At 46.6% G+C, this 13,218-nt stretch overlaps 1 protein-coding gene across 3 annotated transcripts in view; it reads right to left on the reverse strand.

The window, feature by feature from the left end:
• Positions 1–1,681: 1,681 nt before the first annotated feature.
• Positions 1,682–13,218, reverse strand: part of Sgf29 (SAGA-associated factor 29) — a 41,901-nt gene continuing 30,364 nt past the window's right edge. For all 3 annotated transcript variants that reach the window (XM_050170360.3, XM_050170364.3, XM_050170359.3), the window contains exon 5: positions 1,682–2,214. In XM_050170360.3, coding sequence (XP_050026317.1) covers positions 1,804–2,214 — 411 coding nt within the window. In that variant the 3' untranslated portion in view covers positions 1,682–1,803. The remainder of the gene's footprint in view (positions 2,215–13,218) is intronic.

Here is a 13,218-nt window from a genome sequence, read left to right on the forward strand (position 1 = left end):
CGTCGGCTGTCACGATTGCTGAACGTCTTCAAGTACTTTTAAGCACACCTGCTGCACTGCTAGCAGGGATGCTTGAGGCCTCCTGCGAGTATGCTTCATTTTATTTTATGTTGACGTACCGCTTCCGAATCGTTACGGCGTGGCTTTGCACTTACCCATTTTGCGACACTAGACTACAGCCAGGAAGCAGCAACCTTTTCTACCACAAGTAAGTTTGTGTTCTCAAAGTCCTAGGACACGCATTTCAATGAGCACAGAAATGAGCAATGCGTAATGAAGCCCTCAATAAAATTTGATTGTCAAGCCACTAGAAGTACAACTGTCTATGTCTTGTATCAGTAGTGCCTTCTTTTTCCTATTCTGAAGTTTCATAAAGCACGTAACGCTACATCATCAACTTAACACAAGTGTGTTAAGTTGGCGGTGAAAACATGTTCTTTGAACGTTTGTGATGCCGTCGCTTTCTCGCTAGACAGCACACCGCGACACAAACATTGTCCCAGCCGATGGCCCAGCACGCTATAGCCACTTCGAGCAACAGAACAAAGGCCGAGAGCTTTGCGTTGCGCTGTCCAACTGCAGGTTATAGCAATTGCGCTTGGAACGAAAACAAAACTGCCAAAAAATACTTGACTAGTTTGCCAATCAATAGAATGCCAATCCGTAGCCTGTACTTCCCATTATTGCCATGATGGTTGAACGATCGCAGCGCCAGATTTCCCTCCAGTTATATTAATATGAAACTCTATCCTCGGGCCCAACTCCGACGCAGCCTGTTCAAATACATGTAAAACGCAAGAACGTTTTTCTGAAATAACCCCTGGACCGATTTTAATGAAATTTGTTACATTTGAGGGCGAAAGTTAAATTCTAGTGACTGTTGGGAGTGAAATTTTGATTTAGGGCCTGAATTAGGGTTTAGGGTGAAATTTTGATTTAGGGCCTGCTGTGTTACACCACCCGATTTTTATTGAACAGGAGAGAAATGATTTCTCCTCACTTGGAAATTGAAAAATTATTGCAATGGAGACTATGTGGACTAGACATTACTCTTTGTTGCAGCCCGAGGCTTCCTTATTGCTATCAACTGCCCAGAACTTGCCATCTTATGCTTCATAACAAAAGTGGCAGGAAGGGGGATATTTGGACACCACCTATTGCAGTTTTAGTTTCACATTGGTTATAATGCAAATGTCATATTTCAGTAAAATTTCCCTGAGAAATGTGTACATTAAAATAAGCTGAATATGGTAAAGCGGATGTGCACAATCATGGCCGCTATTTTGTAGCGTTCCTCTCAATTACATGCCAGTCTTATCATTCACCACCACTCATGGCCAGGCCTCCCTCTCAATTACATGCCAGTCTTATCATTCACCACCACTCATGGCCAGGCCTCCCTCTCAATTACATGCCAGTCTTATCATTCACCACCACTCAGGGCCAGCTGATCTCGATAACGTGGGCGGAGCATTGCTCTGGCAACTGATGAAGTTCAAAAAGTACAAAAGGACATTAGCATCGGAAAAGGCATCAATACAATATAGTGGCCCATGCTGCTACCTCATTCACAGCAGGGAGTGCGAAGGAATTGACAAGTGAGGCAAAACTTCACTCTCCATTGTCAGGTCTAAACCTACTCCGCGGAAAAAAAAGGGGGCAGAACATAAATCATGCCAAATTCTTGTAGTCCCTTGAAACTTTATGCACTCCATCAGTACAGCTTTGCTCCGTCAGTGGAACATACAGCAACCACTGTAGCCATAAGTGCAGCCACTGTGAAGAATGCCAAAAGACTGAGCATTACTTTTTACGCATCTCTTTGCAGCAAATGACATAACGTTGTGCAACTGCAAGAGGAGGTGAATAGCCTTCCGGGTATGATGAATCTTCAAACAGTACGAGGTAGTCATCCTGAGGACCACTAGGAGGCTCATGAACCAGTGCCCGGTAGAAGCAGGTAGTCTGTGGGTACAATGCCATCACGAGTGTTCCCTTGGCAAACAATGCCGAAGGGTCGGTGAGGGGATTTGCTCGCAGGAGCGGTAGGGGAACAACTCTGCGACGGCTCAGTGTGTGTCTCTCCTTCTGCTCTTCATCAATGTCATCCACCTCATACTTGGCGCTGCCATGGCTGTAGTGAAGCACTTCTGCTAAGATCCAGTTCTCATCATCATCAGGACCACGTGCCAAGGCTGCTACCATGTCGCCAACCTGCGAAGACAAGTGGGGAAAAAAAGCAGACCTAATTTTTTTGCTCTGTGATGCTCGAATTGCACGCGTAACGCGAAGACGTGGGATCGTTCCCCACCTGTGGCAAGTTGTTTTTCTATCCACTTTCATTGCCATTAGTTTATCATTTCTTTAATTCAATTAGTAAGTACAAGTAATTTCCCCTATATTTTCCTGAAAATCATGTTTCCTATGTTTCCTGAAAATCAAGTTGTTGAAGTTAGTGCATTGTGGTGTCGTCTCCCTTCTGTCCTTGTTTGCTGGTGCTAAGTATGCTTTCCAATTTTAAATGCACTGATTGAAAAAGTGAGAGCTCCCGACTAGAATAAGTGGGTTTCTTTTAAAAGTTGCACCAGCCCTACATGAACCAATCGACTTTCAGAGAAAAGGAATCAAGGAAACTATTGGACATTAATATGAACAACAGCGTTAGGGGCAAGATATTGCCTACGTACTCAGTATTTACCAAAGTAATCTCTGGGGCTTGTTTGGTAATTTCCTTCAATGTGCCAGCAGGTGAAGTGAAGTTAAAACATATAGTCTAATCGAATGGTATTTGCTATTTAGATCGTATTCGACTTCAGAATTCATTATCAAAAGTTATTGAATAGCCGTTTGCGTTCAAATGTAACGAATAACAGCACTTTTGAAATCTCGAAGCTGAGGGGCTGATGCAAGTGAGGACTGTTATTCCGAATGAGTGTGCTGCTGAGAGTCGTGGCTGTTGCGCAGAGGCGCATCAGTTCGTGAGAGAATTAATGCACAGGTGCTAATCGGTTCTGTCAGAGTCCTCCAATGCTTTTCTGGTCACGAAACTCCACCGTAACGCTATGGGAGAGCTTGCTATGTTGCCGCACCTGCCACGCGGTGGCTCTGGGAGCATGGTGGGGGCTAGACGAAACCTGCACGCTGCATCAGTTGGTTCTTTATTCTATGGCTGGGTGCCCAAGTAGTCCAGTGGCATCGACAGTTGGTTTTCCTCATCTCAAGAGATAATTTGTTGATCTGTACTACGTTGTCACTTTGGCTACAGATGTACGAGCGAAAAGGTATTGTTACTTTGTTTACCTAGTGACGCCGGTGAGCGGGTGAAGTGGAAACATGCAATACCATGACAGGAAGCTGTCGGCTTTACCTTCGACTCTGAACACGTCAGAGTGTGCGAAAATGATTTTGACACCACGGACGTTGTTCGACGCGATAAGTTCATTGTGAAGGAGATGCTGTGTCCGTGCCCGGAATAATTTCGTTCGTTTACACCCCTGGAAAAAAAGCCAGAGGATGCAGCTACTTTTTTCCTTTTCTTGTTTCTTTTTATTTAAACAAATTCTACAGTTGGTGATATGCTTGTGAGGCACTCTGTTCAGTTCTCACCACCTGGGGTTCTTTAACGCGCACCTAAGCAGAATTACATGAGTGTTTTTCTATTTCGTTCCTATCGAATTCTGCGACCTGGTTTGGATCCGTGAGCCATTAAGGGGCTCACATACACAGCTTTCCTGGTTATCCTTCTTCACAGAGTGGAAGGGCACCGAGTTTTGTTGTTGTTAAGCATGGACTGGACAAAAAATTTCACACAGCTTACGGGCCAAAGATTAGCTTATATAATAGCTACCTAGAACTGTTTTCAGCACCCGAGTACCGACCGCAATAAAAGAACCCGTGCCAATTACTCCACGTTCTGTTATGCGAGGAAGACAGAAACATGAATGGAATGTGGCACTGCAGTTTTTTTTTTTCTTTTTCTATACAAATACTTCTTGTAAATCTGAGTACAGGGCGCCGAATGGGGCTGATATGTTTTATTTGCTTGAAGCCACAAGGAGGAAGTTTACAACATTTTTTTCCGTCTGCACTTCGCAAGCTTACTGATGAAAAACTATATGTGCAAAAATACACACGAGAGATACAAACTGCTTGAAGAACAAGAAAAATATTTGTTCTCCAAAGAGAACCGTACAAAAACATAGTAGAATGAAAGTCAACACTGCGGCCGCAATGCACGCGCAGTCACCAAGTGGCATTAAAAATCAATAAAACGAATTAAAGAATAGATACGGGTTTGATTGCGGGTTTCCGCAGAACTACTATGTCAAACACTTGCCTTTGCTTCATGTGATGTCGACAAATTCGACTTCGCCCTGCCATCTGCTAGACGCCTGGTTAGCTCAGATGGTAGAGGGGCTGCCCTGGAAAGGCGGTGGTCCCGGGTTCGAGTCTCGGACCAGGATGAATTTTTTTTCAATTCTGAGGCTTTTCTTTCGAGGAAGCCATATGGGTTTCCTTTGTAGCAATTGCTACGAACGGGTGGATGTCTGATTTTCCCTTTATTAATTACTTCTCTCCACCTTGCGGGTTTCCGCAGAACTACTACGTCAAATATTTTTCATAGTTGCGCGCCTCACCGCAAAGCATCCGCCGCCCCAGCCACTCATCCCAGTGAACCGTATTCTAGTACACTGTACTCTTACTCCATCCACGCATTCGTCGCGCCGACTGGCGTGAAGAAAAAAAAATGACGCAGTTTCGCCCGAAAAGTGAAGCATCGGTTGCAATAGCAAATTAGTAGATAGCTATACGAAGTAAAGGTAGTAGTTTTATCGGCCATATGAACTTGTAAACATTCGCTTACTAACTAAATTAACAAGTACGGTGCCACGAGCGCACAAGTAAACATGAACACATCTCGCTCGATGACCGCGAAAACTCACTGAAAAATGCTGGGGTGAGGAATCGCGGCAGTAGCAGTGAGCTAATTGACCTTTGTACAGCTCTCGCTTCAACACGAACGAAACATAGAAAGAATCCCATACGAAGCTATCGGCACTATGCGCATTCTGCAAACATTGTAGATTGCTTTGAAGATGAGGCCCACACAGGCACGTACTTTGGCCACGCAATAAGTAGGCAGCAGCCGCTGGGGAAGAACCCCCCCCCCTTTCCGCCTTACCTCCGTGCCTCGCCCACGACAGGAGAGGGCATGCATCTGCCCCGCCTTCTTCGCTTGTGCACGCGAGATTGAGCCGTGTTCGCCGGCGCATCTTCACAAGCATTCTCTCGCACATACAGCATGCAGTGCACGGCGACGGCCCTTGAGCTTCGTACAGAACCTCATGGGAGAGAAGCGACCTGTGACAGAGGGGTTAGCCACGCAATGGCCACGCGCAAACGCATATCCAGTCAGGCCTAAACAAAGGGCCGCAGATGAAAAAAAGCAAAGCTGTGCGGACCGCGTGGCGTCGCCAACGTGCTGCCACACACTAGCGCTCTCCCCATCCACGATGGCGCAGAGTTCGAATTATTGGTGGCAGTGCAGATTTCAGAGTGAATTAGCGGGATGTGTTACATACTGCTTTCAATACATTGTTGGACGGACCACAGCTGCTACTTCAAATTATCCTAACTTTCGAATTAACGAGCTGTGAATTAACGAGCTTTTACTATAGCAGAACATAGCGCACAAGTAGCAGCCAGGGCATACTAGACTGATGGGGTGGCTGGTGGTGACTCTCTCTTCTAGAAATGGGCCAGTTCTGTCTTAAATCCCTTTGGTGAATCATCGTCAGCAGGAACGAGGCGGGGCGTGTGCTGACATCACCCGCGTCGCATTCTTCTTTTGTTTCAGCAGTGGTCTTGGTGTGGCGCACCACCAGATCCCTCAGTTCGACCCTAGGGAAGGGGTCAGCAGTTTCGTGAAACTTTGGAGGTTTGTACACATAGTTGGGCAAGTTGGCTGACACAATGATGTCAAGGCTGTCAGTGGATGTTTGAAGCTCAGCACAAGGGCAATTACTTCAGAAGAACGAGGGGGGAGTGCCAGTTGCCTCTATGATAGGCACGCAGTGTGGCAACAGCACAAGCACTCCACATCATACTGGCGCAGAGCAGAGGCGAGAGGAGGCACCACTTCGTATGCCATCTGCTCGACTGAATTTTTGGACCTGCACAAAGAAGCTCGAAAGCTGCCCCTTGGCCCCGTCCCCAGTCTGGTTTAGGACTATTGTTCAAAACCAAGCCTCCCTGCAGTTAATATAAGCTTGGTCAGAAGGGCCCCACGAACAGCTTAACAGATGATGATAGGATGGTAAGCTCTAGATTTAAGTTGTGGACCTTCTTTACTGTCTCTAAACCTCTTCCAAATCCAACGTGAGGTTGCTTTCATGTAAATATATCCAAGGTGCTCTTATGAAGAACAAAGCCATCTTGAAGGACACGCATTGTTTCTTGCATGTTGCATTCTATGTCTGCCTATGAACTTGGGAATGAGCCTGTCTAAAATTTCGCTCCTTCGTTTTCATCCTTCCTTGTTCATACTCACATCTACTCAAACCATCAGGTGCTCATTCACATTCACACTCACGTCTACTCACACTCGATGACGGTCAGTCAGGTTCATGCTTACATCTATATACTGAAACTCATACATAGGTACTCATTTGCATTTATAAGTCCACTCATACTTACCGACACTCACTCCTGTTGATACCCACATCTACTCACACTCACAGATTTATACTCACGTCTACTCACACTCACAGGCATTCACTCAGGTTCACTCTCACTGTCACCATCCCACGTTCAAACTCACAGGTACCCACTCACGTCCATGCACACTCACACCTACTCACTCTCACATGTACTTACGTTCACACTCCCATCCATACAAATTCACCAGCACTAACATTCACACTCACGCTTACTCACACTCACCAGCACTCACTCACATTCAAACCCCCTCACTTTCACGTGTACTCACTGACGTTCACACGCAAATCCACAGACATTCACCAGCACTAACGTTCACACACATGCCTACTCACACTCACCAGGGCTCACATTCACACCTACTCACTCTCACACGTACTTACTCATATTCACACTCCTATCCACACAAATTCACCAGCACTAATGTTCACACACATGCCTTCTGACACTCACTAGCACTCACTCACATTCACACCTACTCACTCTCACATGTACTTACTTACATCCACATGCAATCACCAACACTAACATTCACACGCCTACTCACACTAACCAGCACTCACTCACACTCACACCTACTCTCTCTCTGACATGTACTTACATTCACACTCACATTCACATACATTTTCCAGCACTAATGTTCACATTCATGGCTACTCACACTCACCAGCACTCACTCACATTCACAGCTACTCACTCTCACGTGTACCTACTCACATTCACCAGCACTGTCTCACATGTATTTACGTTCACACTCACATCCACCCACATTCACCAGCATTAATGTTCCAACTCACGCATACTCACACTCACCAGCACTCACTCACATTCACACCTACTCACTCTCACATGTATATAGTCATGTTAAAACTCACACCTATGCACATTCACCAGCACTGACGTTCACACTCACAAAAACTCACTTACATTTACACTCAGGCCTACCCATACTCACAGGTACTCACTCACATTAATAATCAAATCCACTCATACTCAGTGGCATTCACTCATGTTCACACTCACACCTTTGAAGTGAGTGTACTTGTGAGTGAGTGTGCTGCGTGTGCAGATTAGCCATAATTCTGGCAGCATGTGACGCTGCATGCAATTAATCTGAATCAGCAGTTCAGAACTCCTGCTAGCTGTTGGCTACCTGGCAGTGCACCAAATTTGCCATGATGATTTGGCAGTTGCACATGCACTCTATCGCACCTGCCTTGCACTCCACTCCACAGTAGCTCCAGCACTCCCCTGTGCTTTGGTGCATGCAGCATGCTGCACCTTGTATGAAGGAGTGTGAGGCTAGTGGTGCAAAGGTACATTTGCGAGCAAAAATTTGAAGAGTGGACACCATGGCATCAGCAAAAGCTAAATATTTTCTAGCACAACCCCAAAACATAGAATTGCTTCAATACATTGCATTGGTCAAACACAAGCATGTAGGATGTACTACTTGATTTTAGCCAGCGTGCCCAGGCTTAAAAGAAAATAAATTTTTTGCAGAACAATCTGTAACCAAACTTTTGCTCGCCAGTATACATGCAACGCCTCCTCTATTTTTTTCAATGCCAGTGCAATCGCTCGCTCCCCAATGGGAGCCATTCGTGCACCATAGTTCAGTGAGTTGCCGCGGCGCGACGCTACCCAGATGGTACGACTAGTTTAGGTATGCCTGCTTGTGTAACGCGCTGCTGCCGTTACCGGTGAGAAGTGGTAGATGCTCCGTCCCTGCGTCTGCCAGGTGTCAGGTTATCACGCATCTATCAGTCTTTCTTCAACTTCCGCTGTGAGGCGCCACCCAGATGGTACTCTCCCCCATGACCGTAAAGCAGGTGCAAACGCTAGTCGATGGGGGAGAGTGGGAAAGGACAATGGGAGAGTGTGGCGAATGGTTGGGCCGACCGCATCTGGCTGGCATTGAAAAAAATAGAGGAGGCGCTGGTACATATGGTGCATGCAGCACCATCTGACAGTGGCCAAAAGAACTTACTGCCAGCCAATGGGTTACATTCTTTTCGTCTTTCATCAATGGTCCTAACAAAGCCATCCTACCGCTATTGCTGAAACTGGGCACTAGGCACGATGAATGATAAGAATCGAAACTAAAATGGATTGTTACAAATTATGACCACTGCTCACACTCCGTCTGCAAGGCGCACGCAACAGAGCCTCTTCCTCAATGTGTACAGCAGCCTCAAACAACAACATAGGCTTCTACGACTTTTTACCAAAGCGCATCAAATAGCCAGGGGTGCCCCCCTGCTCATCATAGGGGACCTAAACACCCTGCGGTGGCATGGGAATGGACCGCTGAAGGGGAAGACAACTATGGCTTCACGGACAGAATCAAGGTCTTACTCTTGTCACGGATCCAACTTGTCCCACTCGTATGGGAAACAGCATTAGCAGAGACACTACTTCGGACCTGAAATTCGCAAAACGAATTCCACAGGCAGACTGGATCAACACACAAGACAACTTGGGCAGCAACCACTATTTGATCCAAACAACAGTTCGAGCGGGCCCGCAAAAGCCCAAGGGCTGTCAACTCCGCATAACGAATTGGGACGCTTTCTGGCAGGCCAGAGCCCTCCCCTCTTTCACCGGTACCCAACCCCCTTTGGAAGATTGGGTCACATCCTTGCTGCAAGACGCAAGCGAAGCCACGAAATTGGTGCCTGAGGAAGCCAATCTGTAGGAGGCAGATAGCAAGTTACTGCATATGTGGGAAGCCCTTGCCAGTCTGCAATGCAGATAGAGACACAACAAGCTCAACCGAATGCTCAGGAAACGTATTAGCACTCTCACCCTTCACATCGAAGACTATGCACAACAACTTACTCGTCAAAATTGGCATAGCACATGCGACAGCACGAAGTGGCAACCAAACCTGCCTAAAACGTGGAATATCCTCAGTAGCCTCATCGATCCGGCCAACAGCAAGAAAAAACAACAGCACAACTTGCAAAAGATTATTCGCACCCATCCGGGCACGGATGCACAATTTCTTCAAGAGCTGCTAGACCGATACGTAGGTCCTCAACCTACTACACCCGCTCCAGCATACACTGGCACCGCTAACGACCACTTGGACACACCCATACAAACAGAAGTATGTGAAGCCATCCTCGCACTCTGCCCTAACTCGACCCCAGGACCTGATGGCATTACTAATAGAATGCTTCGCAACTTAGATGAGGATTCTGTACTAGCCCTCAGAGCTTATTTTAAAGCGTACTGGGAAACTGGAAACCTCCCCTCACAATGAAAAGAAGCCAAAATCATTATGATTCCCAAACCAGGGAAGCGCCTCCTACTTGAAAACCTCCGCGCCCTATCTCCCTTACTTCATGTGTCGGAAAGGTCCTCGAACACTTCATCCTCACACGTTTACACAGACATATGAACGACAACGACCTATTCCCCAATACCATGGTTGCCTTCTGCCCTAAACTTTCTGCTCAAGATATCATGATTCAGCTCAAGCACCAAATTATCGATGGCGATAAAAGCTCCAGGCTGTACACCAGAGCCATCTTGGAGCTAGACCTAACCAAGGCCTTCGATAACGTCACGCATGAGGCCATACTGAACCAACTGGCACAACTCCAGGTTGGACTTCGAACATATAACTACGTCAAGAATTTCCTTACAGGTCGCACGGCCACCACTACCATAAAAGGGTTGCAGTCGCCAATTATTCACTTCAGCAGCAAAAGCACGCCGCAAGGATCGGTTCTGTCCCCTTTTCTTTTTAACGTGGCCTTGCTCTGACTACCACCTACATTAGCTAGCATCCTCAACTTCAAGCATAGCCTCTACGCAGACAATATCACCCTGTGGGTCACCGGGGGCAGCGACGAGGACATTCAGGACACGCTGCAGCAAGCCATCAACGAGGTCGTTGCATACGAAGAACCACGCGGCCTGGAGTGCTCCCCACAGAAATCGGAGCTCCTTCTGTACAAGCCTAACTGGGGAGGTCGACATCCAGACTCTCATCCCCCCCTCCCCCCCCCCCCCCCCCCCGAGATAGAACTGCACGTGCATCAGCAACGCATACCTACTGTACTTAGCATCCGTATCCTTGGCTTACGCATCCAACAAAACGGCAGAAACACGGAGATACTCAAGCAATTAGATACTTATGTACACCAAAACACTTGCCTCATTGCACGCATCGCAAATCGATATCACGGCATGAAAGAAAACAACCTTATACGCCTGGTAACCACCTACGCCCTGAGCAGGATCACCTACGTCGCCCCATACCTTAGCCTCAATGCAACTGACAAGCTCAAACTCAATACCATGATCAAGAGGACTTATAAACAAGCCCTACATTTTCCATCTCCACCTCTAACGAGAAACTGGATGCCCTCATCATTCACAACATCATAGACGAGCTTATTGAAGCGCAGTGCATTAGCCAATACAAATGACTCGCCAATTCCGTCATGGGCAGGCATATTCTAGGCACCCTAGGCATAACCTACACCACCCAATTCGGACCAAAAGTACCCGTCCCTCCAAACATTCTTGCTCAGCTAGTTATCCCACCCATACCTCGCAATATGCGCCCTGAACATAATCCGGAGCGACGTGCAGAAAGAGCTAAACGACTACAAAAGCGCTACGACCAAGCCGCTGACGTAGCCTACGTGGACACAGCAGAATACCCCAACCAAAATGCCATGGCAGTCATCGCAGTCGCGGGCTCGCAGTACTGAGTCGCCACGGCTGCATCAATACTCACCACGCAATCTAAAGAAGGAGAAGAAACAGCCATCGCTTTGGCGTACGCGGCTACCAATGCATACTGCATCATCAGCGATTAAAAAACGGCCATTCGCAACTACACAAGAGGACTGTATCAGCGCTCCAAGCGCAGAAGATACTCTCTGGCACTCCTCCCTCAAGGCATCACCGCATCCAGATCATCTGGGCCCCTGGTCACTCGGGTCTGGCTGGAAACGATGCTGCCCGAGCTCTCGCACACCGGGCGTATCATCCTTCTCCTGAATCTTCCGATCCTGACCAGCCCTCTGTTCTGCATCGTGGTCACGCTCGGGTTTTCACAACTGGGGATTGAACCCAGCAGGATGCCACACCCTATGCCCAATGTGGCAGCGAGTGCTTTATGTGTTTGTTTGCAGGCACCCGCCCGTGTGCGAATAACAAGCATCACACAAAATCAAGAAGCTTGCAGCATTCAGCTGGCACACTCACAAAACGCTGTAAGGACTGTTGTGCCATTACTTGAGCACACATGATGACAACAAAGATGGATTAGCATTGATCGTTGCATCAGGGAAAGCAATCATCTCGCTGACAATGACGTGTTAAAAACAATCAGTGGGGCACAGTGAGCTTTTGTATACACTTGCACAGGCACAAGGAAGAAGGCGGCAGAAAGAAAAAAAGAAAAAAAAATAATTGCAGTGTCAAGCACACAGTCTCATTCATTCCTTGTGCCAGGGAGTTGTCTATTAGCTGCCATCATCCTGTGGCGCATTGTACATCGGCCAAGCCGGACGATGTGTTAATGAAAGATTGGGAGAATACCAAAGATTAGTTAGGGGAGATTCCCTTGATAACCTCCCAAAACATTGCCGCACGTGTGGCAGAACGTTAAAAAAAAGATCCAATGCAAACCCCTCTCCAACAAAACAACAATCCTATTCAGGCACAGGGACCAACTCGTGCGGGAGCTCATGGAAGCCTTCCATATGCGTATCAACAGAGATAAGTGCATCAGTCAGACTTCCGTCCGCTTCTCTGATTGGGAGTTTCGGTTGTTGGCCAACTCAATCAGGTACATGGGGCAACACGTCATGTCCACAATGATAGCCTTGTTTAGTTCTGTTTCGGTTTTCCTACTTATTCGAGTATGCATTTGGAATAAACTTCAGTTGTGAGTTAGCGCTCGTCCTTGTCTTTTCTCGGCATTGTCCTCATGTCTCCATGCAAACTTTTTCATTATGTACTTCTGTGGAATCCTACAAAGTGGAGTAAGTCTTGATTCATAATGTTAACTGTCACGGTTCCCTTTGCAGCATTGTGCTACATTCAGATGGATGACACTTCTTTCTTCATGACACTTCCTCCACTTTGCAAGATTCTGTGAAACTGATTTGCCATAATGAATTAATGGACAAGAAAATAAATATGGCTTACTATTCAACTTTGTTATAGCAAGGTTGAAATTGAGATCATTGAAAATTAAGCTTGCCACTTCTGAAACTTTAAATTCACTTTTCCAATTTTGAATTTTGTTTAAAGGAGCTTTTGTTATCATACTACACATGGCTTTGTACATGAAAAGTAGAAAGAAAAGCATATCAAATAATTGTGTTCTCTGTGAAACATATACCTATATAGAAAAATAGCGTCACTGTCATCTTGAGAAAAACTTGGGCACAAATTCTCAGGCCATTGTTTACTCTTAAACAGCTTTCGCAAACAAGCATAGTGACTTAATGCTTGCAGCAGCTGTACGTT

The sequence above is a fragment of the Dermacentor andersoni genome, chromosome 6, assembly GCF_023375885.2.
Source record: "Dermacentor andersoni chromosome 6, qqDerAnde1_hic_scaffold, whole genome shotgun sequence".
Classification (NCBI taxonomy): Eukaryota; Metazoa; Arthropoda; class Arachnida; order Ixodida; family Ixodidae; genus Dermacentor; species Dermacentor andersoni.